General features: G+C 40.2%; 1 protein-coding gene across 1 annotated transcript; it reads left to right on the top strand.

Moving 5' to 3' along the window:
• Positions 1-10,959: 10,959 nt before the first annotated feature.
• On the top strand, positions 10,960-25,471 carry LOC139461714 (DNA damage-regulated autophagy modulator protein 1-like). The gene is made up of 8 exons (XM_071243171.1): positions 10,960-11,051; positions 15,857-15,972; positions 18,673-18,726; positions 19,999-20,066; positions 21,377-21,522; positions 22,176-22,356; positions 23,594-23,745; positions 24,601-25,471. Exons 2-8 carry the CDS (start codon positions 15,905-15,907, stop codon positions 24,811-24,813), a joined length of 882 nt encoding a protein of 293 aa, XP_071099272.1. The 5' UTR covers positions 10,960-11,051; positions 15,857-15,904; the 3' UTR covers positions 24,814-25,471.
• The last annotated feature ends 1,933 nt before the right edge of the window (positions 25,472-27,404 follow it).

The following is a 27,404-nucleotide window of genomic DNA, read 5'->3' as shown; positions in this document are numbered from 1 at the left end:
GTATAGAGAACCCTGTCCTGTAATGATTTAAGATGTGGGACAAATGGCTTGTATGACAAATGGAAGGATACCGATATCACGTTACAGCTGAGGTTGAAAATGGTGACAGTTTCTTCCTTGTTGTTTCCCTCGATACTTTCTTCTGAAACATCAGCTTACACCGAACAATGTAAACCCCTGATAATAAACCAGGGATGCGCAACGCACAGAACGGCAACAGGTAAACCAGATGTCAATGTTTGTTTCGTACAAATATGTATACAAGACGACGACAAACCAACGAAAGAGGATTTCATGTATGAACGCTGGGGTGAAGGTCGGTGAGCAGTTACCTTCAGGCGGAAACTTCTCAGTTCTCAGTTGAAACAAATCGCAATTTTAGAAATTGTTAATATCATGGTTTGAAAACATACACTCATCTTTCTCACAGTGAAAGTAGGAAGCTGACAATAAGTGTGCAAATGTTATGCCTTTATGCGGCCTTCGTTTTCCGTGTTAAACAGGTCTGAGTTGTTATGACGTAATTGGTGCCAATATAACTCGGTCGCTTTCTAGTTTCAACGCAAAATATATTAAATACCAGTTTACGGTAAAACAACATGGCATCCGAGTCCGACTCATCGTCTGATTGCGATGAATTGTCATAAAAACAGCAAGACATTGTTAAGCCACATGCCTTTGAACCTACACCAGCCAATTCCCCGAACTTCCAGATAAAAGTGGGCGGTCGGGTAGCCTAGTGGTGAAAGCGTTCGCTCGTTACGCCGAAGACCCGGGTTCGATTCCCGACATGGGTACAATGTGTGAAGCCCATTTTTGGTGTTCCCCGCCGTGATATTGCTGGAATATTGCTAAAAGCGGCGTAAAACCATACTCACTCACTCAAGATATAGTCAGGGCATGGTGATGAAGTGGTAACAAGTTCGTGTCGTGAAGCTCCGACCCATGTACTGAACTACCGACGACACCACTGTGGTAAGAATAAACTAAAGATATCATTGTACTACATTTTCCAGAAGCGAAACGTATTCTTAGAGATATTTGCCATGCCTGGTAACCCACTCTTCTTTAGCTGTTCGTCATGTCCCATCCAGCTACGATTCTATGGCAATGTCGTTCAATCTGACCTTATAAAAAAAATGTCACTATCACAACCTATGGGCTACTTCGCAGCAGGCTACTTGGCAATCTTAATAAATAAACAGATATATCGCCAACCGTTGCTACACTACAAAATGGGCATATTTTTTGCGTAACACGAAAAAGGTGTACGTCCCGAAAGCTGCGGAATCAACACTTTGATTTGTTTACCGATTGGAAACATACTGACAAGAACCACATGTTACCCTCTCCAGATCTATGAAATAATATTTTAGATCCAAGTGCATATTCAAAACAACTGTCATATTCTTAACAGGATGTCATGTTCCACCAGCTGTGCACTCTGCCATGGAAACGGTTACATAACCCAGCATAAGTGATCACTGGAAAATCTCTTTTGGCAGATGTTTTATACCTCTTAAATAGACCTAACAGTAACCATGAGTTTCTGCCACTATTAAGCCGTACATGGTGTTTTAAAACAAGTTTTATCATTCATACATCATGGACCTAGCTTGGTGTTTTAAAATGAGTTTTATTATTCGTACGTCATTGATGTTTTAAAATAAGTTAAATCATTCGTACATAATGGACCTAGCTTGGTGTTTTAAAATATGTTTGATCATTCGTACGTCATTGACCTAGCTTGGTGTTTTAAAATATGTTTGATCGTTCGTACATCATGGACCTAGCTTGGTGTTTTAAAATATGTTTGATCATTCGTACGTCATTGACCTAGCTTGGTGTTTTAAAATATTTTTGATCATTCGTACATAATGGACCTAGCTTGGTGTTTTAAAATATGTTTGATCATTCGTACATCATGGACCTAGCTTGGTGTTTTAAAATATGTTTGATCATTCGTACATCATGGACCTAGCTTGGTGTTTTAAAATATGTTTGATCATTCGTACATCATGGACACTTTAAGTCAGATACCCTGTGTTCAGTCTGTTGTAAATATTAACTGCATATGATTTAGTAAAGCTGTCCAATTGTTTTCACTTTACAATAATTATATGCTTTGGCCTGGTAATTAACTGAGAACTTAAACAAAATGTAAATCGTGTTTGATATTAGGATGAGTTATGTAAGTAGAATGTTATTACATATCAAACAGATTACTGGGGCAATAATGTTACAGGTGAACTTGTGGCTGCTGTGTTGACATGCAGTCTGGGGTAGAGGAGCTGTGTTGTCTTGATGTTGCTCCTATCAGGAAGTAGCTTGATGATACATTAAACTGTGACGACTACAGCTGCATCACCGCGCACCCTGGCCTCCATGATGTATCTCTCAGTGAGTACAGTATGGAGGCGTACTACAACGAGTTCATTGACACCAGTGGTCCCATAGGAGATGATAAACCAGTACACAAGTATGATGCATTCAAATATTTTTTTAATAATTGGTTGCTTTATCAGGACAAGATTACATGTTTGTAGACTAATTTGAATCCACAAATTTCATAAAAATCGAAATAAGAAATTTAATTTCCATAATCTAGCATTTCCAGGAATGAGAATTTTCCTCAGATTTCGTTACGCCAAGAGACAAAGGGTTGTGTTATTAAAGCCACCATTTAATTTGTTTTATGTGTGTAGCTTCAGGAAACCTGAAAACCAATAATTGTACAATATGTTGATGGAAAAGTTGATGTATCTCATGTAAGCCACATATCGCCAATAGCATCCGTACACTTACATTTGACACAGTCATTGATCTTACGTGGTGCGTATTGACACACGCCCCTTGTCACTAACAATGTTACACTTGTCAATAGATCAGGAAAAGTTCTAATACGACTTTTAGTCAATACAAGAAGGTATAAGGGACTGACCACGTGATATTCAGCGTGCACTTTGCTGGCACCTCCTCGGCATTGCCCTTGCTGGTTGCAACACCAATACAGGTGACTGGAAATAGAATGTGCCCACAAGATGATTATTTCCAGGCCCTTCTGTTTTTTTGTTTTTTTTAAGTTTCTTGTAAATGCCTGAAAACGTTGAAAGCTGTCTGTACAATGGCTAGTGATGTCATATAATGATAATATTGAACAGACATTCCCTGAATGTGTGTTTATTAAGTTCTAGGTGATGAAATACATTTGTCTGAAAACAATAAATTGATATTCCACTTAGTGAAATACATTGACACTATCATTAAAGTTACAATCTAGTCATGCTAATATTGATGATTTTTGAAACTATTTATTCACCATTGGCTATATACCATACATCAAACCAGTGGTGAATGTCAGCTCCCTCCTTTCTAAAGTAGGCCTTAACTAAATGTTGTCTGTAATGATATCTGAAACATCCCTCTTGCTGCCTGAAGAAGTGCAAGGGCCCTTTTTAATCCCCCAAGTTCCATGACATTAGAATTGGCCACCTCATTCGACTAAAAATAGAGCAATAGAAATTCAGCTGTTCACACCTGTACAGAGATGATCAACATCAACACTTTTAGTACTTAATGTCTGAACGTATCACTGGACACAACGCAACATGTTCATGTCACCCATGTGCAGTTGTTGTATTTAACTGTATGTATTTCTTTTACTTATCCTGAATCCTTGTTATGACAAGAATCTGTGTTCTTACCTGTACCAACTGGATGTCCAAAATATGGTTTGTGGCCACGTCAATCAAGGTGTAGTTTCCATACTTGGCTGAAACAACAAAGCTGACATAATATTTAGTGCAATTTATGTGTTCTTCATATACATGCTAACATTAAATATATCAAAGGCAATGAAAAATACTAAATTCTGATTTTCTCACCCCGCATTTATCATATCAGTCAGTTATTGGTACGCTTACACACAATCAGCCAAGTCACACATTGGAATACTGAAGACTAAACAAGCTATATCGCACATGTACACAGTCGACAATACAGCCACAAGTCAGGAGCCCAAATCTAGTCAACTTCTGTACGTCAAATAAACTCAGTTAATAATAATCCTTGTAATAACACTAAGTTTTACTGAAAATTATGCATAGGGTCATGTTCGGGCTTGTAGTAGAATTGGTAAAATTTAAAGAGGCTATGAAATGATGACGACATTGGGGGAGTATAAGTGAGTTGGAATCCCCATGTGATGGTGTATGTAAAAATTGTTCAAAGAAATAACAACTAGAAGACAAAAACTACTCACAAGGGATAAGTTTTGACAACAAGGATGGATGTGTGTGTCAACTTCACAACGCAGACAGTTATATTAATACAGAGCGCACACATGTTGTCATAAACACAATTATAAATTATTACTTTCCGCTGTCCTATGAATCACCAAGAAAGAACCGCACCGTATCTGTCACAGGTCGTGGCGTGATTGCGGGATCAGAGTCAAGTAGCGAAATAGTTTTTTTCTCTGCTTGTATCAAACAATGTACGTTTGTTCCCTACACTGCGGGGAGGATATGTCCGTACAGGATTACAAAATACATCAAGTTGTGTAAAAAAAGTTTGAAACTTAATATCATTGAGATAGACATATTACGATTGAACACATCGTTGGCGCTCCGTAATGAGAAGTATACGTGCCATTACGGAACTGAATAAGGACAAGCATACAGGTATTCGATCGTTGAAAACTGACCAGTATGTGTAGCAGGACTGGGTCCGATGCCCACAGACCACAGACACTACTGTGTTCGTCAATGGCCAATATTTATTTGCAGAAATTGTGAATGTGATTTAAAAGAGTGGTTGAGTGAGTATGGCTTGACGCCGCTTTTAGCAATATTCCAGCAATATCACGGCGGGGGACACCAGAAATGGGCTTCACACATTGTACCAATGTCGGGAATCGAACCCGGGCTTTCGACGTGACGAGCGAACGATTTAACCACTAGGCTACCCGACCGCCCCTGATTTAAAAGAAAACCACCCTGAACCAATCAGGTATACAATATAGCACATGTAAAACAATATACACATATCATAAACACAGATATATATACATACAATTCATATTCATACTAGTATGATGAGATACAGTACATAGTATTGTTGTAAATGCACTGGGTAGAAAATATTTATGTACATGTTAACTAGAAAAGTATTATGTCTTGGTATATGATCAACTGCATACACTAAATAACGACATGTAAACCTACCAGGTGTGTGGGCCTGGGTTGATATCACACCTTGGGACGATGCCGCGCTACGTTTCTGCACAGTAGTGCAAAACTCGTCTGCGGAGGAAATAACAATACACACATATATATATACAGTACATGCAGACATGCCAATAAGAACGAATACTTTCTATCATATATACATGAAGCTGAACATGAAAGAGTAATACTATAAAATGCTACATACATTCATGCATTCATTCATTTATGTTTACTTTCATTCATTCGTTTATGGTTACTTTCAATGATCCTTTTAAGCTTACCTACATTCATTCATCACATGCATGCTTGCTTAGCCTAACCTCTTATATCACAAATAAACTCTATTATTTCTAAAACTACTAATCTTACTTTTTAGTTTAATGCTTATACATGTTTTAATGAATGTAGGATACTTATTTGGTTGTTAAACACACATATATCCAAATACAAACAATATCTACAATATTGCAAATACAATTAAATGAATAAAATCCTCAATTCAATAATAAAATACTAAACTTGGAATTTGATCTAAGGTTCCCCAAAACGATCCTTGTGAAAAACACGTGAATATATATCTTTATCCGTGGAGAGGTATATGTGGAGTGACCACAGTCCTTAGGTGTCCAGCATACAGCATGGCTGAGTACCCAAGTTGGCCATATAGACAAAAGGCTTGAGTAGGGAGAGGGCTGGGGCTATTGTATTAGTTCACGGGGTGTGACATTTACAAACAAACCATGCAGTAAGCATGTTTAGTAAGAGTGGTGTGACTGATAGTTTAGTGTTTAAAGTCGGCTGAGCAATAAAAATAAATGACTTCAACTGCATTTAATTATGTACATGAATTATACTTAAAAGGTAAAATACAAGAAATATTCAAAATATGTAACTGCCACATATGCACTAATTCTGTGTATCTATATCAGACAAAACAAAACCCTTGAGGAGCCAGGGTAGAATAGGTCTTCAGCAACCCATGCTTGCCGGAAAAGGCGACTTTGCTTGTCAGAGGCAGCTAACTGGATCGGGTGGTCAGGCTCGCTGACTTGGTTGATGTTTGTCATCGTATCCCAAGAGAATAGATCGATGTTCATGATGTCAATGACTAGATTGTCTGGCCCAGATTCGATTATTTACAGACCGCCGCCAATTAGCTGAATAATTGCTGAGTGCGGCGTTAAACAAAAAACAACGAGTATCTCAGCCGAGATCCTGTTTGATGTGTAAAGCGACAGATGTTAGCTGGATAGACAATGTAACCCTTTCAAGGTTTACAAAGGATTGCAAGAAATTTGGTTATTGCATAGAGCTTCAAAGGACCTATACATTTACGCCAAAAACGACAATTGGCACGCTTCTCAAACACACAATGTAGACCATTGTCTTTTCGGTTTGCTCATTTGGATGTACTTTTGCTTTTTTGCGAGTTTTTGCATGATGGCTCGTTGGAGAGCTCTCCAAATTGTAAGACTTGGGATACCGAATGCGACACAGCTGTAAGGGTTCGTTAGGGAAATACAATCGTTCGAAGGTGTCCAAATTGACTCAGAGGCCTCTGTTATGGTGCTACGACAAGCGCATGCGCGACACCACGGTGGTTATTTTAACATAACTGGATAGCCAGTGTAACCCTTTCAACGTTTCCAAACGATTTCAAGAGAATTGGTCACTGCAAAGTGCTTCAAAAGACCTACACATTTACGCCAAAAACGAAAACTGGCACGTTTCTCAAACGCAAGGTCGTCAGAGGCCTCTATTAGGTTGCTGCCGCACTCGCGACACCATGGTGGCCATGTAATACGCCCACCTTTTCGCGAAGATCTGGTGTCGAACTCTTGAATAGTGACCCATAAACACATGCTCACGATGCCGTCGGAATGGAACAATCGACTTATGAACATGGAAAGTGTTTTGTTCTTGAAATGCTATCAGATTTAATCAAATGTGATCTAATATCCTGCTCGGTGGCGCTTTGAACGCGCACATTGGATCTGTGCCTGATGTGGTTGTCGGTGATATTACTGATGGACTTGGAATACAAGAGTTTTCTGAATAAGGTAATACTGTTGATGTTAACTGTTACTCCTATGATGGCGTGGTTAGTAGCTATGGTAAACGATTGACTTGCCTTTGCATGTGTTTGTGACGGGTGCCATCGGTGCGGCAGGATACGCTCACCATTTTGCAAAAACCTGGTATCATCAGTATTTAATAGTGATTCATAAACACATGCTCGTGAGGAAGTCGGAATCGTAAGTCGGCTCTGCTATTGGCAGAGATTTCTTTTGAATACAGAAAGGGTTTTGTAGCTTTTATTAAATCCGTCACGTTATTTCTTCACCAGAGTTGTATACATTTTGTTTAGTATTTGACAACGTCGCTCAGCCAAAGTCGGTTTGTAACTTTCATTCAAGTGACTATCTCTCACCAGGCGACCGGGTGCACGTGGTACCGGTGATAGCTACATGTACCATTATGTTTGGAACGAGGATGAGGCTGCTGTATTCAGACTCGTTACTCCTACAGATTCAGTATCGGAGCTTGACAAAAGTACTGAATTGTTCTTTTCAATTGCTTATATATTTCTAAATATATCATGTTCTGCTGTAGATTACATGGAAAGACATAATTTTAATTTTGTTGATAAATAACCTCGGTTGAATGATAAATAAAAACGACAAAACCCCTTCCACGAAAGTAATGATAAAAGTAATAACAAAAGTAATTACAAATGTGATAACAAAAGAAATAATAACAGTAATAACTAAAGTAATAATAAAAGCGGCGAAACCCTTTCCACAAAACTAATAATCAAAGTAATGATAAAAGTAATAACAAAAGTAATTACAAATGTGATAACAAAAGAAATAATAACAGTAATAACTAAAGTAATAATAAAAGCGGCAAAACCTTTTCCACAAAACTTATAATAACAAAAGTAATACATGGAATAAAAGTAATAAAAAAAATAATAATTAAGGTAATAATAAAAGTGGCAGAACCATTTCCATCATCATGAGAAATTCCAGTGTACGATTCCGACAATATCACGAGCACGTGTTTATGTATCGTTTACAAATAGTGATGAAACCAGGTGTTGGCTAAACCGTTGAGCGTCATGAATGTGTTTATTACTGATGTGAACGATTTAGATTACTTAAGATATTCAGATTATGTAAAAGTTAAAGTCACTGTCTGGTTATTTTAGCAATAGACACGTTCTCCCAGGATGATAACAAAGAATCGGTAGCCAAGATAAATGGTGTTCGTAAATGTGGTACATTTATTCTAGATATGAACAGTGGAAGCATACTCCCAATTCCAAATCAAACGACTGTATTTCATCTTTCTCAGTCTGACTTCAACGGGTGTGAACGTGAAACCAACAGATAACAGAATATGTATACATTGTATGTCGTTGCCCCGTATTGTAATGTCGTCTAGAGGTGCTATTCAGGGCACCTCCCGGAATGGCCGCTTCTGTTATTTAAGTTAGGCAAACCAATATAAATCATTGTTAAAGTTCTAATTTACTCAGTAGGCGTTGAAATTCGAAACTTGTCTTTGAGTACACTTTGATTACATAGCGATAATGTAATGGGGCTAACAATTACACCCCCATAGAAAGCATTAAAGCACCTGTAAAATACCCCCAGCTTCTCAGATCATTAAAGCGTATCTATGAGCTGTGGAAATGTCATTCGCCAAGCTATGTATTCTATGAGTGGGGGAGTGAGTGAGTTGGGTTTAACGGTGCTTTGAACATTATTCCAGTCATATCGCGGCGTGTCAGCTTAATGTTTGAGGAAAGCCCGAAGTGATGCAGGTTCCAGACGTTTACCACTTCGGTGAAACCCACGAGCACGGGTATGGTGCTGACAAACCTAGAAACATAATTGGGTCGAACCGGGATTCGAACCCACAATCATAGGTTTCTGACGTGCCCAAGGGACGCAACTCTGCACAGCGTATCGCGGCGCCTTAGACGACTGGGCCACCCGTGCCCCCATGTATTCTATGAAAGACCCCGTTTTGCACCACAGTATTATCAAACAAATATGCCTGTTTATCTCGCGTATGAAAGGAGAAAGTATTTGTATATTGCCGCTACCATACTTGTAAATTGTTATTTGCACATGGGCTGATGGCCTTCATAGTGAACAAAGTATTGATTGAGTGAAAACTAATCTGTCGTGACCTGACAAGCCCATCCTCTGCCGACTCAGATTATATCAGGCGTCTCCAGTGTCATCCTAATAAAATATATAACTCTAGGTTTTTAAATGAAAAATAAAACATTGTAATTCAGACCGATTGTAATATTTTCTCCGTTTGTGTCAAGTGTACACACAATCACCATCCCTCAACCCCTCAATCACTCACTCTCTCCCTTGACATGAATACCCAGCTGTGACACATCTCTTTAGTAGACTACACCTGCACTCACGGCAACTGTAAAAAACTCATTTGTCATTAAACTGAGGAGCAAAAGAAATTATACCTCTCCTTTGATTTCATCATATGCTTGATGAGTAATCGAGTATGGACCAGACAATCCAGTGATTTACAACATGAGCATCGAACCACGCAATTGGGATCAATGACATGCATTAATCAAGTCAGCGAGCCTGACCACCCGATCCCATTAGTCGCCTCTTACGACAAGATAGTCGCCTTTTACGGCAAACATTGGTTGCTGAAGATCAATTCTATTTCGGATCTTCAGGGGGCCTACTTCTACATGGTTTTAGTTTTATAAATACAGTTTAAAAAATTGAGATAAATTAGTTGGAATAATAAGCAACTGCTGAGGGCTATCTTAGAATCTTATGATTGAAAATTTATAAATTTGATTTATCGGTATAAATTTACAACATTTCTAACACAGTAGAAAGTCATGTTGTTGGGAATCTATTTCCTACCACAGTCGTCATTTAACCAAATTATTTTCACACACAATTACCCAGCCACAGATTACTAAATACACAATGTTGGAGGAACGAGTGATGGTTAAAAAGACATAATCAAATTCAACAACAGTTCTTTCAAATTTCAAATACATAAAAAACAAACTCGGCATACTTTCTTCTGCCCCTCAGTAAACTGTCCCATCTGAGGAAACAGACCATGTCTCCGGTGTAATGATTGACCGTTCGGAGAAACCATATGTCACCAAACTGTACATGCGCGAGGAACCTTCACGTGACGGAGTGTATCCAGAATACCAGTTTTGTGTGACTAGGATATCAGATTGTAACCGAGGATTATCTTTTCTTGACACAAATATACCGTCTTGGTTGATATAGAGTTTCAATGAGCTGAATAAAATGGATTTATAATTTAATTTCTTGCCCCCAAATATGGATATGTTTTAATCAGTGTTACGAGGGCTTAATGCTCCAGACAATGAAGCACTTAGTATGTTATACTTTACTATCAGCAGCAGCGTGGCACAGCCTTCCTTCGGGTTTTGCTGAGTTAACGATAAAGCTGTGACAATAATGAATACACATAGTCCAATGTGTACAAGTGTGTATTAATCACATCGGCGGACAGACATCCGATCTCGAGGTGTGGCTGATAAGGGGAGATAACTCGACGTACGTGACCGGCATGTTGCAATGTTTATCTTGAGATAAAGCGAGCAGTGCGGTCACAAGGGTTGCCAGGTGAGAAATGAATGCTGATATATTTGATCTGATTTGAAACGTCATAGTCACATTGTTCGTGCAACTAGAACACGGGTGTAGGCGTAAACACACGGAATAAGCAAGCTCAAATTGGACATTGTGCTCTGAAGGTGAATCGAAGTCCGGTGAGGTAAACCAATTTACATTTTTACCTGTAATTATTTTGTATCAGTCGTCTCTTATCTTGGGCACTGACTTGTTTTCTTTCTTCCGGGTAAATTGCCGAGGTCCACGTTTACAAAGTATCAGGCTGAATATGCAAGGAATTATCACAAAGCAGTTTCCATATGGTTAATGTTGACCTATAACCTATGTCCTTCCCTGTCAACGCAAGGTGTTTAGGTTCCCCATTGATTGTAGTTTGAATGTTGTGGACAACACTGCAGATGAGAGTAACGTGGCTGAGAACTACATGTGCAACAGAAACCTGTCTCGAACGTACATTCCAGGAACACATGGAACACACTGAACATTTGGCAACAGTGATTGAGTACGCCGCTGTTAGCTGTAGTCCCAGTATGCTGATACTATCCTTGCGTTTGGTGTGTGTGTGTGTGTGTGTGTGTGTGTGTGTGTGTGTGTGTGTGTGTGTGTGTGTGTGTGTGATTGATTGTTGGTGTTTGTGTTGGTGTGTGTGCGTTAGTTTGTGGTTGGGGATAGGCATCGGTGGATGGTTGAGTGAGTGAGTGGTTGAGTGAGTGAGTAACACCATTTCATTTGTGTTATGACGGTTTACTTTAGAACAAAAATCAAGGAAAACAAGCATGATGCTTACAGAGAAATAATATCAAGGTGAACCTGGAATTCGAACCCTCAATTACAGGGTTCTGGCATTAGGCGCCTGGGTCGCCTGTGTCCGCCTGTAGCTGGTAAAATAATCTATGTACAGATCGACATATCTGTACAGGTGATAAATCGTCTCACCTGTAACGTCTACGGCTCTGACAATGCGTTATCAGCAAAAGCATGCCTCACCCTGCTCTTGCTTACGGGCATAAAAACTGTCGGGCAAAAGAGTGAGTGAGTGAGTGAGTGAGTTGAGTTTAACGTCGCGTTTAACAATATTCCAGTTAAATCAGCTTTATGTGGGAGGAACGCCCGAAGCAATGCAGGTCTTAGACGTTTATAAGCTCGTTGAAACCCACGAGCACGGGTATGGTGCTGAGAAACCGAGAAATATAATAGGGGCGAACCAGGATTCGAACCCACAATCATAGGTTTCTGGCGTTCTAAAGGGACGCAACTCTGCACACGGAATCGCGGCGCCTTCGACGACTAGATCACCCATGCCCCCGTCGGGCAAAAGAAAACATTCGCTTGAAAACAGTAGCCGATATAGCGACCCGCATGTTCCTTGAGACATCATGTGCACGTCACCTGTTGTGAGATATTCATTGATATTATGCATGTAATATCGCCAATGATACCTGTATCAAATACATGTACATCACCATCGAATAACCATTTCTTGTTTGTTATATTTTAGCCACCATCAAACATGGATGCATATATTCTTTTGCCCTGCAATTTACCCGACAATACTTTGGTGTTTAAATGAAATGCTTTATCATGAAATAATAACGACAACAACAATAATAATATTTGTAATGATCCACCACAGCACACCAACCTGTTAATGCTTCCACGTCAGGGTTTAACGTCGAATTCAAGATTATTGCACTTATAAAGCTTCGAGTATGCACGTGAGTGTGTGTGACTGCTTGTACTAGTCCGGGCTAGTCTGATTTAATAGCGCTTGCCCATTGAAATACGATGCCGCAGTTTAACCTTAATACCCCACTCAGACACAGTATACTGACTCCGAGCCGACCAGTCCTTGTTTTAGCCCCTTAATACCGACCACCGGGCAGGGTAACAACAAGCACTATCTTTTAACGTCTTTTGGCTTTTACCTTCCGCTCTCCGGGCGGTCTACCACTAGACCATGGAGGAGGCCCAATAACCAAATAACAAGGAAATCGTAATTATAATGCTTGCACCATGCCCAATATCGATAGCTTATAGACAGATGTATATATAGCTGATAAACACAACAACATCTTCGATACCAAAACTGTTAATTCAAATGATGGTGAGATTATCTCCTGAAGAGCATTCCTATATGGAGTAGTGCCGTAGATATTCGTCCTGTCGAAATACATATTATCACAAACTAAACTGACATGTACATATATAGATTTACCCGATTGGTAAACACACGTGACTCAACGGAATAGATGGCGTTACCTCTACGTGTGCGGGATGCCAGGTCTGCTATGGTGTGGGCGGGTCCCCTATAACCACTGATCGCAGGCGTGGATAGTCTCTACACCCCCTGAAGGAGAGGCTCTTGTCGTCCGCCATCTCAAGACCAAATGCTTCTCTTATCATATACATTTATTGATAACAAAACAGTAAAGGAATGCTATTGAACAACCCACGTGTGAAGACAAACCAGTAGCGTATACCAGTAACTGTGTATTTGGCTAAAATATATTTCCTTTCAAACAGGACCCGTGAAGATCCGGGGTAGAATAGGTCTTCAGAAACCCATGCTTGCCGTAAAAGGTGACTATGATTGTCGTAAGAGGCAACAGACGGGATCGGGTGGTCAGACTCGCTGACTTGGTTGATACATGTCATCGTATCTCAATTGCGTAGATCGATGCTCATGATATCAATCACTGGATTGTCTGGTCCAGACTCGATTATTTACAGACCGCCGTCATATATCTAGAATAATACTGAGTGCGGCGTTAAACAACAGACCAACCAAAACCAACCTTTCATACCGCTGGTCGGCTTCTATGAAGGCGAAAAAAACCAAATAAGTCTCCATAACTTGTGTCAAGGACGACCATTACAAGGAAGAACTTTCGATTAAAACTTGATTCTCAAACACTATACATAGGATATTTAATGATGTTACACTGTTGATTTCATCGAGTGGGTGGTTAGATTTGAAATTTCACGAGTGACCAAGAGATTCGACAAACAGCGTATTTGATCACCATCGTTAACTATTCTATAATTTTCTAATATTATATAATTGAAGCTGTTGTTGCGTGAGTTGACTTTTCATACTGTCGGCTCGAGTCGAATCAGTGCGATTCGCATACGATAAGTAAATAGTTCAAGTATAGAGGCAAACCGAAAGTAGAAACATTCAGTGTAAATATATTTCATAATGACACAACGAAGACTGAAATAGTTCCTATTTTGTTGGAACAATGTTTAATACCTTACAAAACTCTAACCAATTAAAGCACGTCACATAATAACGAGTTATAAAGTGGCAATCTTGCTAAAAAGCGGCGTAAAACCATATTAACTCACTCACTCACTCATTATGGAAATCAGCAACCCATGCTTGTCGTGAGGGGCGGCTGGTCCGGCTATGTTCTTTGGATGTTGCATGTCATCGTACCCCAGTCCCCTACCTGTAGAACGATGGTCATGATATCAATCACTGGATTATCTGGTTCAGACTCGACTATTTACAGACTGCCGTCATACAGCTGGACTACTGCTGAGTGCGGCGTTATACAACACACACAGACACGAAGTAAACTCGTCATAACGACAGTGAGAACACGTCATGACCAAAACACCTGTTTCCATTCCTTGTCATATACTGAGCAACACCAATAGTGAGTGAGTATGGTTTTACGCCGCATTTAGCAATATTCGAGCAATATCACGTCGGGGACACCGCAAAGGGGCTTCACACATTGTGCCGATGTCGGGAATCGAACCCGGGTCTTTGGCGTGACAAGCGAACGCTTTAACCAATAGGCTACACGACCGCCCCTTTTGGGCACGAATAAGGGAGCAATGAAATATATAGGGAGATAAGCTATACTGTCAGTACATTTGAAATAGCGCGCATCTCAATTCAACACGTCAGAATCAAATGTGGAGATGTGTTTGTAGGCATTGTTTCCAACGCGTATTTGTTAGACAAGGCTGTGAACTCATGGTAGCCTATAATTTCACTGTGTCTAAAACTGAGTGTTCCCTTATACATTTCCATCAGTGTGTATGTGTATGTGTACCTTGCTGTAGAGTGTACCTGGTTACTGCGTTCTGATAAGATTACCGAGTTGTCAGACGGGTAGTGAAGATGTGTCATTACCCGACGGAGTGTCATACACCTCCGTGGACACTTGAACCTCCACCTCACAGATTACAGAGTAACTGCGGTGATTGCTGTGTGTGTGGTGTGCGTTCGTGTATGTATGTGTTCTGTCTCTTTGTGTGCATGTGTGTGTGAGTGCGTATGGTGTGTGTGTGTGTGTATGAGTGTGTGTGTGGTGTGCGTTCATGTTCTTTCTCTCTGTGTACATGGGTGTGTGCGTGCGTACGGGGTGTGTGTTTGTGTGTGTGTGTGTGTGTGTTTGTGTGTGTGTGTGTGTGTTTGTGTGTGTGTGCGTGCGTGCGCGCGCGCGCGCGTGTGTGTGTGTGTGTGTGTGTGTGTGTGTGTGTGTGTGTGTGTTCGAGTGCCTGTTTGTGTACTTCATCATGAAGAGGAGAATATAATGGTCACGGTGAATGGTATGTCTGATTGGCTGCCATTGTACCTCGCGTGGATCGTTGCTTGTGACATTGACCATATGTCCGTTTTATTTACCTTATTACTGCCCATCATGATACACATAGTCTCATTGACAATTGCAGCGTAAAACATCATTCACTGACTGTGGACCACGTGGTATGTCCATGCCCTAGTGCCCCCAACTCCCCCGCTATATTACAGAATCATATCTATTGGTCTGACCGTTATTTGGATACTATAGAAACAACAATGCGTCACTTCCGGAACTGTGTGACGCAGGTCCCTGAATCACTGTGCAGCCGTCTTCATAAAGTTGAGCTTCAAAAAGCTTATTGAACGGTTGTGGATCTCTCTTTGAGAACTAATGTTTTGTTTTACAGAAGTAGAAGGTCCTTCCATCCGTCGTCGTGCCGCAACAAGACGTCGCCATGACGTGCAAGGGGGAGATTCTACCCATCGTGCTCCTCATCGCACTGCCCATCTTCTGTTTCATCACGTATGTACCTGAGTCGCCATATTATTCTTCGCGATGCAAGGGAGATTTCCCGAGGCATTCTGATATTTTAAGTCAAGTTTCCACCCTTACCGAACTAGACTGGGATTTCTGGACTCGATCGTAGCGCCACCATTACGAGTTATGTCCCTTCCATGTCCCTCATACAAGCTCCTCTCAGCGCTAGTCTTTTCGCGGAGCTCTCTATATACTATCGCTGCCACCAGTCAAAACCCCCCACTGTGATAGGTGGCCCCAACCATGCTTGGAGTTGAACTCGTAACCGAATGACCGTTATCTTTACAAACAAGTGATGACTGCCGTGACGCCGAATACACTTACCGCTGATGTCTTTCTTTGTTTGTCAATTTTAATTTCTATTGCATTAAAAGTATCATCTTTAATTGATATAGTGAGAATGAAAGGGAGAAGTTGCAATGGTTGATTTTCCGTTAGTCTGCAATCTCGAACCGATCTGATTATCAAAACAACAAAGTAAATTCATCTGGAAAACATGGTCAGTCGTAAACCTTTTCAAAATGAAATATGATGGCATCCCCAAAGACATAAACAAAAGTATAAACGTTACTACATATGAGGTTAGAGGGCAAATTTCAAGATTCTTGTAATGGCCGCGCCCACACTGGTGGCAGCGATGTTACCGAGAGTGTAACGAAGGTGTCAAGGGAAGGAGCTTGTCCCTCATATTGATCAATAAGATTCCATCTCTCATGTCACTTACATCTGCTTCAAACAAAATGGCGGCGCCCTGTCAAGATGATCCGATCGATAATCAAGACCTTTATTGGAATACAATTGGTCTTACCTGTGAAGAGCATCAAGTCACTCGAACACCTTCGTTAGAAAACATTAAAAGATTTGGAAACTTTCTTTCGACGTACAGTTGACGGCACACATGCTCTTCAAACCCTGCAATCGATCGAAATCTGCATGACAGTCGCCATGTTGTTTCGTCACGCTATTTTGATTGGACTATACATACACGCGTTAGTCCAGCCACAAAATAACTCCATAATCGCCGCCTAGTTCGGCAAGGGTGGAAACTGGACTTTTACTGTTAGTTAACTCCCTTGCCTCAGGAAGATGGGTCACAATCAAACTACCCTGGTCTGTTTTTCCGAGTGGTTTGTTGTGTTCGAAGAATACTCAGACGGTAAAGTCGCATAGTCCTTCTTTTTTACCCACGTGGTGAAGATACAGGTAGTAAGATACTAAATCCATACGTCACACGTGTGTCGTACAAGGTTGACCTTGTTTCATTCGTTTGATTTGATAACCGTGACCTCTGTCACACTGGGACTACTTTTTTCATTCATAAAAAATCGCGAGACGTCATTCACGAGGCAGGCACAGAACTGAAGCAATCTAATGAGAGCGAGAGATATTTACAAACACTTTATTAAACCAAACAACATAGTCCCACGCATCAAATTCGGTTTGCATTCTATATAAGTTATGAATAGATCTTCTACAGACATTATATAATCGAGCTATATCCATTTACAATGTACGACTACCCATCAATAGAGCGAGGGTCCCCATGAGCGTGACGCACCCGACCACTTTCGCAACTTTAAATTTGATTTGAAGCCACTTTAAACTATCTGGACAGACATCTAGACTTACTTGGGATGATCTGGTTGTGCCATCAGTGTCCCCTTCGAAGCGTATTTTGTGGCACTGTTTCGGGAGTTGTTTGTTCAAGACTGCACGACCAAATCACTGAGTGAATATTTCCGATACAAATCATTCGAAAACTCCGTAGAAGTGTGCCCGACTTCTGATTTTGTGGTCCTAAACGTTCCAAATATGAACAATAACATTCCCCATCTCCAGCGTAAAACGCTGTGAGTAGATCACGGTTGTCTTTTCTTATTCTGGGGGTGACCTTGCCCTTCGAGCTTTCGAAGCTGTCACTGACATGCAAGCAGACCTGAGTTTGTTGATTTTCACTTCTTCAGTTTATAGGGTGGTAAAGTTAACATGAACGTCTTTGGCGAACACTTGAGTGTCGGTGTTTTTTTTGTTTTCAAACACAACTGCAGGCCCATGTTGTTAATGCATATGCAAAATGTCAACAATGCCCATATTTGGGCATATATCAATAGTCCTGCGCAACAAGATTTTGCAACCGGTTTCAGTTTTTGGTCTGTCAGCGAACGAAAGTTGTTATGTATTTACTTAACGTGGGTAATAAATAAAATACCACACTCATTCTCGTTAGATACCATTTTTACGAAACTCATGAAATTTCTTTGGTATCTGACCTCTCTTTCGGTCGGTCAGATACCATAGAAAGTCCACTGGTTTCGTAAAACTGGTATCCGACGAGAATGAGTGTAGTATTCTCTATATATCCATCTATGTATATGTGTACAGTCGCCAAAATTTTATTCTTCGACACAAAATATTTCATTTGGTAACTTTCTTTTATTAATTGTAAATCAGTCAGTCAGTCTGTCAATTCAAATAATTCGTGTTATATTGATATTGCGTGAATTACTTTGTATAACTACGTATAAATATCTATCTATCTATCTATCTATCTATCTATCTATCTATCTATCTATCTATCTATCTATCTATCTATCTATCTATCTATCTATCTATCTATCTATCTATCTATCTATCTATCTATCTATCTATCTATCTCCCTTTGGTTACCTTCTTCCCTATTTCCAGATACGGCATTGCAGTCAGCCTGGGCCACGTCAACGCCAGGTTCCCATACATTAGGTAAAGTCCCTGACAAAACAAGTAGCGCGTATTGCACAAAAGTGTTTACTTCTGTGTTCAATAACAATACTTTTTTCAACAGAATAGATCTCCGAGTGACGAACCTGTGAAGATCCGGGTTAGAGTAGGGCTTCAGCAACCCATTCTGGCCGTAAAAGGCGACGGGGGACACGGCTGGCCCAGTCGTCTAAGACGCCGCATTTCGCTGTGTAGAATTGTGCTCTGCAAAATTGCGTCCCTTGGGCACGCCAGAAACCTGTGCACGTGATTGTGGGTTCGAATCCCAGTTCGCCCCGATTATGTTTCTAGGTTTGTCAGCTCCATTCCCGTGCTCGTGGGCTTCACCGAAGTGGTAAACGTCTGAGACCTGCATCACTTCGGGCTTTCCTCCCACATTAAGCTGACACGCCGTGATATAACTGGAATATTGTTAAAAGCGGCGTTAAACACAACTCACTCATATAAGAGGCGACTAACTGGATGGGGTGGTCAGTGATGATGTCAATCACTGGATTGACTGGTGTAGACTCGACTATTTACAGATCGCTGTCTAATAGCTCGAATATTGCTATGTGTGGCAATAAACAACAAACAAACAAAACAACACTCTGAGTGACGTGACTGTGACCGTTTCACAAAGCGATCTTAAACCTACGTCTAGTTTGTATTGTCTATACGTACTGGAGTTTCTACAGCCTTGTCCTGAGATAGATTCACCAGGTGTTCGCTATATAACCCAATAATCTCTGGCTCTAGGCTATAACCATGTGATGTCCAGGTTATATCCTGTAATATAACAGCTGTACCCGAGAGTGACCGTTCCTTAACTCCAGCCGTCAGTATATGATCCTGATGTCAAAACTTGTGAATCGGAACACACGCCTCCTGCTTCCTGTTACTATTTTTAGAACACAGTGACAGCCTTGCAACAACTACTTTTTGTAATTTGGTTATCTCCAACAAATACGATGACGTTCCATCATTCTATTTCCATTTTTTAATCCACAGTGTGGATTAAAATCCACTAATCCTCCACTCGTGTTGTTATTGACTAGAATGTCCAAAGACAGTTAACTACGGTTATACCGAACTCAAAGGGACCACTAATTTTAGTCCGTTATAACCGTAGTTCGTTATAAGCATATACAGCATATGTGCAGCAAATGAAAGGGACAACAAAAGCAAGTTCGTCATATCCGTCAGTTCGTTATAAGCGTATTCGTTATAAACGTAGTTTACTGTATAGGTAACTGAGCTACGTTTTCCTTTCAGCGACACCGGGACCCACCCGCCCGAGAGCTGCGTGTTTGGCTTCCTTCAAGGGCTGTATGCATTTTTGAGTACGCACGTTTTCCTGGGAGAGTCATGTCTTGTTCATCAGTTGATACTACTACTGCTTGAATGATTAACATAATCCATGATCTCAGGAATAGAAACATTTTGTGTTTGTCCAAATATAACAGCTCATGTAACGTATGGAAATGTGCAGCTCTTAAAATGATAAAAAATGTGCAGCTCTTAAAATGATTGCATACGTGAGGCTGTACATTGGCTCTGTAAACATACACAACCCTTCCCATAATCATAGGAAGAAAATGTCATTGTACGCATCGTTTATATCATCATCATCATCGTCGTCATCACCATCATCATCGTCACCATCATCAGCATCGTCATCGTCATTATCACCACCACCAACATCGTCGTCATCATCATCATCATCACCACCACCAACATCGTCGTCGTCGTCAACTTCATCATCATCTAATGTTCTGAACTCACCATAAAAAAATGTTGACACCAGGTAAATTTTAGTTTATTTCAGTAATTAATTGTTATATTGAAAACCCTTTATTCCCATTTAGGTGGTATTAATTTTTATTATAAATATTTTTATGAAAATTGCACAAGGCGAAAACGACCCGAAATACATTGCAATAAGTAATTTTACTTAGGGTGTACATATACTGTGTTGTCTATGTAGAGCTATTAGCCGGTAGATTTAATCGCTTAAAATTGAATTTGAAACCAAACGTGGAAATATAATTGTATACCTCTGATTGATCAATCAGAATTGACTCTTTTCCAAAGTTATAGTAGAATCTGTATTTACGAGTATATAGCATGACCCAAGGGTAGCGCTCCGTTTGGTACATTTGTCAGTAACTGCAGTGACTCTAGCAATCTGTTTTGTAATCGTATCTTATAATCACAACCGTGTTGCAAAACGAATACACGTTTTTCTCTACACTTGTACACAACAGACGTAGTTAAAAAAAACATTTCGTTTTTGTGGGTTTCAACAAAGTGAGAAAAGTCACTATCGTGTCAACGGATTTTCTGGTTCATCGACCACTTGATTGTCTGGTTTGTTTACAGGCTGACGTCGCATGGCAGGAATACTGCTGTGCGGATTCAGGCAATGAATCACTTTTCTGTGTGAATTCTGTAAATGGCGGGTGCCACCGGTAGGGTGTGACATGTTTACCCTTTTATCGAACACCTGGAGTCATCGTTGGTTTTCAGTGGTCCAATCATGTTCCTTGCTATTTGGCCTTTCACGTCAAATGGAATCTGTGTCGGCGGAAAATCAAGACTGGTTATTCTCTTGGTTTGGCACGCTATCTTACTTTACTTCTGCTCGTTCCAGGCGTGATATGTGTGTATATCCGGTACTGCCACGTAGAACTGTGGTTCCGGGACAGCGGCAGGAAGATTCTACACAGAACCAACATTGTAGCTCTAATCATAGGGTTCATCTCTGCTCTCGGAGTTTACCTTGTTGCGAATTTTCAGGTAATGTTACTGAATATACAGGGCACAGTTGTTTATTTCGATGATATAGTGTTTAAAGTGAAGTAAGTAAATGACATGCCATGACGACGGCACCTGAATCTATGTAACGTGTGTGATATGTACTAGTGTATAGTCTTATAAAATACATATTAATAGACCCTTGAAGATCCGGGGTAGATTAGGTCTTCAGCAATCCATGCTTGCCGTAAAAGGTGACTATGCTTGTCGTAAGAGGCTACCAACGGGATCAGGTGGTCAGACTCGCTGACTTGGTTGATACATGTCATCGTATCCCAATTATGAAGATCGATGCTCATGATGTCAATCACTGGATTGTCTGGTCCAGACCCGATTATTTACAGACCACCGTCATAATGCCGGAATATTGCTGTGTGTCGTTGAACAACAAAAAAACAACATATTAATGATGACATTGCTACTGAATCAATGTTTTTCTTCCCAGAAAATTCTAAACGGTTGAATTAATCATTTCCTTAGAGTCGTTATCCTCTGGCGGAGACGTTAAGGGAGGTTTTATGTCAATGCCCATTCTACACAGTTGATTTAATTCCAGTACTCGCAACAATGTGGATATTTGCTGTACTTAACGGCCATTTGCTGTACTCGTTGTAATACGTCCAATCGAATTTCAGGAAACTAATGTGCTCCCCGTTCACTTAGCTGGAGCCTTCCTGGCGTTCGTGGGGGGCAATGTGTACTGCTGGATCCAGACCATTATGACGTTTAGGATGCGCGAGTTGCCTGGACACAGGGACTGGATGCGTCACTTCCGGCTTATTCTCACCATCATCCACCTCATCTCACTGTTACTGGGTGAGTGGCGTCTGGCATCACCCCTCTTGGTTGTCATATCTTCCAGGGGAGGGGTCATATCATCGTAGAAATTATTCATCTTTCATATCATGAGGATATATAGTTCCTTTACATCAATCTGCAGTAAGGTTGTGTCTATGCTACAAAACTTTTTCTCTGAAATCAGTATGCTTGGCCATATGATGTGACAAATGTTGTGCGGTTTACGGTGATGATAATACAACATTTAAAGCTTGGGGTTCTATATCTATTCACTGAGTAATGGCTCATGGCGCTACGCTCGAAACACTTTACGTTATTTCATTGTGTATTGTGTTTTGTGTATTGTTTTCATTTCTAAACTTAGCACACTCAATAAATGACCCAAAATATCAATGAATAATATTCGATCCGAGAAGATCCGGGGTAGAATAGGCCTTCAGAAACCATGCTTGCCGCAAAAGGCGACCATGCTTGTCGTGAGAGGCGACGAACTGGATCAGCTGGCTGACTCGCTTATGTATGTCATTTATCCCAATTGCATGGATCGATACTCACAATGTCAATCACTAGATTGTCTTGTTCAGACTTGATTATTTACAAACCGCCGTCATATAGCTGGAATATTGTTGAGTGCGGCGATAAACAACAAACAAACAAACAAAGAAAGAAAACACAACTCTATTGTCTACACAATTCGAGTTTCTCAAGTCAAGTGCAAAGACCGATTCATATGTCCCAGGTGTTGGCTACATAACCCAATAATTTCTGGATTTGGAATAAAACCTTGTGGTAACCCACAACAAACAAACAATCAATGAATAATATTCAAGTACTAACTCCTGCCGCCGACAGTCCTCGACATTTTACTAGCACTTCAATCATGTGTTGCCATCTAACAAAGAGAATGACAATGTACATACTAGTATGTTATCAATGATTAATTCGAGGCAATGGAATGCACTATTGCTTGGTCTTTGCGCTTTCGACCCGTCATCAAAGACTGTAGGTGTCATGGAGGCATTACATTTTCCTTCAGCAGTTAACAGAAGTATATGAGTGTCTGAAATATGAAATATACCGACCATGGAACATATTTCTTTGATTAGAGAATGCATTTGTAACATCTGATTGACCACCCATATTATTCCGATGGAGTAGTTCACATTCTGATACATACACTCCTAATATATATTTCGACGAGTATTTCGATGAGTACAGGTAGTTACTCTATAATATCATCTGTTATGCCTCACAGTGGTCATAGAGTCACAGATGGCAGCTGCAGCTGATGACGGCGGAACAACAACAACAACAACAACAGCAACAGCAGCTGCAACAACGACATCAACTAAAGCCACACCTGCACCACATTTTGACATCACACCGAAATGGGAGCCATCTTTTCCAGTGAGAAACATGTATTTTATTTGTCAGGGGCAATAATGGTAACTCTGTAATTCCAAGACACTTTCAGACGATCAGTCAACCCCGTGGGGATTCCTGGTTCGAATTGTTCGTACGTGCTGACGTAGCTGGTTGGTTGGTAAGACTAGGTTGATTGTATGGCCAGTACCCCGACGACGTGGTCCGTTGCTCTTAATATCAATCACTGGATTCCCAAGCCGCTCTGTAATATTGCGGAGTTCAGCATTAGACGACAAACAAACTACTATTAACATATTATATAGATTGTGTACCAATTGAGGACGTAACAGATTATATTTAATATCCAAAACGGTTTCTCTGATCAATCATTGTATTCATAACTACATAGAAAGACAAATAAAATCAAGTATAAGTGTATACGTTTTTCATTCAAATATATGAGGCGAAAAGCAGTTTACTTTTATATAGTTCAAACCACAACTGTTCATTTGTTTTCTTTCAAAGGCATTTAGAAGTGATTCACATAAGGAAGAGAATATATGGATGTCAACTGGTTTATTATGAGGAGTAAGCATATACTCCGAAACGTTGTGTTCCTCATAATAAAGAAGTTGACATCCATATATGCTCTTCCTTATGTTCATTTGTGGATACAAAGTAACGATGAATGTAATTCACATGAAGAATTACGTTTTTGTATGACTGCCCGAACGTGTACGTACATGAGGTGTTTCATCAAAGAAATAAACGAAGATAATTTGCGATTTTCGTAGGGTTGGAAACAATATACTTATGTGAGGCGGAAGAGGATGAAGTCATTTTTTAAAAATGTTTGTAAATAGTTTTAATATGTTTCTATGTTTCTATGTTCCCCAGGGCTACAGCCACCACGTCGCCTCCACCGCCATGGAATGGGTCCTGGCTATTGTCACCGCCATATACTTCTGCACCTTCTTCACAGAGTTCAAACATTTCAAGGTGTCATTACTTTCAGTTCATTATTCGGCTGCTTTCGAAGTTAACAATATGATTGAAGAAAAACAGAATGGCGTTATGACAGAGGTTAAGGTTTCTTCCATCCAAGCGTGAGGCCTCTACCCGAGCTGTATGATTAAACGTGGCAATGTCACACACTGAACAAACTACAGTGAAACTGAACGATGTGAACAAATATTGTACATGTATGTCTGTGATAGCATCAACAAGTCAAAGTTTCAGAGGCAATTGGAAAAAAATGCAAGGATTCCTCACTTTCTTTTCCGTGAAAAGCGTAAAATGATATCATGTCGTTTAATTTTTTACTCATTAATTAATTAAATCAATATCGATTTAATCATTAAAAAACGGACTGAGCGTCTTAAGTGAATGGGACAATTCGACAAACATTGTTGCGGCTCTTAGCTGTGACAGGATCTGCTGATTGTGTTTCGGAAGCCTTGCTTCGCTCCGGTTGTGGTCCTTGTTTTGTTAACACATAGCCAATGGGTTCAAAAAACCAAAGCCACGTATTTCAGTTGTGTACACGAATGATGGTTATATTTACAGCCATTAAAGTCCTCATATGGAATAGAGATAATGGGAATTAAATACATAGAACATTATATTGACACAGAGAACAAGTGCAGGTAGCTGTAAATTGGAATTTTGAATGAAACGAAGTATCATAATGATATATGTTCTTCAGCTCGACTAAACACCAGTTTAAATCATTGAAGAACATGAGGGTTTGTGTTTTATACATGTACATATACGTAATATGAAAAGTTTATCTACAGTGACTATTATTTACTTACATTTTAAAATGAAATTTTGCATCACAAATGCAATATTTTTGTGTGCTTTCATTAGGATGGTTGAAAAGGTGGTAATTCGTATATCTTATTCTCTGTTACTTGTTTGAATTACAAAAGTTGATTCCCACTTTTCATTGATACGAATACGACCAAAGAGCAAAGCAATCCAACCAAGTCAGCTTGCTGTGCGAACATGTACCACATATTCACGATCAACATCAATGTACGTACAATCGATAATTCGCTTCAGTCAAGCATTGTTTTGTGCCTCATGTTTTTTACCTTATGAATTGTTACATTATACTGGCATGAATAAAGTAATATATTCTTGTATAGTGTGTATCATTTATTCCCTGGCTGCTGGATAAGTGAGTCAAATGTAAGGAACAAGATTCTTCAGATCGTATGTCCTGTCATTATTTAGACTACCAGCTATGGAAGCAAAATCTCATAATTTTCAGAGTTTTGTCCATTGATCATAGCAGGATCCTATGATTGTGGGTTCGAATCACAGATTCGCACTGGCCATGATTCTTAACATCACAATTTTACACGAGCAATTGGGTTTCAGCAAATTGGTAAATTTGTCTAAGACCTGTGCCACTTTTCTCCCACACCAAGCTGACACATCTTGATTTTGGGGTTGGCTGAAGGTTCCAGCCTATTGGTGGACTGTGTTGATGGAGTTTTTTATGGATGTTTTTTTCAGCATAATCCCCTATCTGTTCCACACGATCCCACTGGTGTCAAAGACACCCTCCTGGACGTGTAAACTGTCCTCCACAGCAGAAATGACATCATCATCATTCGTTTAATGCTAGACAGAGAGTTCTTTCTTTAAATATGAAGAGGTCGAAATATCTGACGGTGACAAAAGTTGTCAATACGGATGATGATCAAGAAGTTGAAAGCAAGGTTATCTCTGGCTGATGGCGATGCAACCACGACGCATCCATTGTAACACATCACTCAATGCAATTATTTGTTTCTGCTTCAAAACGAAAGAGATTCTCACGGAGATGATGAACCTGGAGCGTTTCTGATCAGGAGTGAGAAGCCTTGGTACCCAGTGTGCTGACACCTCTGTCATGCTCAGATCATTGTCTTCATCCGTGGCATTTGAAGGTCATCCTGATCTTATATCATGTTCGAGGCTCTCTTCCTCTCTTGAACTCCTCTGCCCACCTATATATTAACAGCAGTAAAGAAAGAAACATCATCCCCTAAAGCTGACACCATGTCCGCATGGATGGCTGTTGGATTTATCCCTTTCAGTGGAGGGCGGAAGCCAACTATGTCCATCAACATAGAATACCTTGACAGTTTGATGCCTGCAGAAATATGTGGCCGGGTTGTATTTGTGGATCACATGCAGCTTGTAAGCATGGACAATGTTGTACTTAATACATGCAAATTGATAAGGGAGTACCACACATCCTTCGTAGTGAGGATCTGAACTATTCAGCCACACTTCGTACAGCTGAATAACTGTTCAAAGCAGCGTTACACTTGTCAGCACGTACATTATAATACGCATACATGTATTTGTTATTGGTATTGTTACGTGTCGATTTCGAAACTGGAACAAAACGTTGTTACCCCAGAAATATGTACGTAAAATAATTCCGTGTGAAACCAACAAATGGTATACAAGTAACAATATTGTATTAGACATTAACACGGTTTACAAAGCAATACATTACTGTACAACAATTACAATGGCAGTACGCAGTAGAATGGCAGTACAAACTTCAGTGACAATACACAATAGAGCGGCAGTACAATATCCAATGACAGTGGTAGTACTACTGTTCACAGCCAAACCAGAGAATGGGACTTTTCCCAGGAAGTGCTGCCTAGTCGAACCCACCTAGGATTTTTCGGAGA

This window comes from Haliotis cracherodii, unplaced genomic scaffold (assembly GCF_022045235.1).
Source record: "Haliotis cracherodii isolate W230 unplaced genomic scaffold, xgHalCrac1.p SCAF_15, whole genome shotgun sequence".
NCBI classification, from domain to species: Eukaryota; Metazoa; Mollusca; class Gastropoda; order Lepetellida; family Haliotidae; genus Haliotis; species Haliotis cracherodii.
This window is presented reverse-complemented; position numbering and strand designations above follow the sequence as displayed.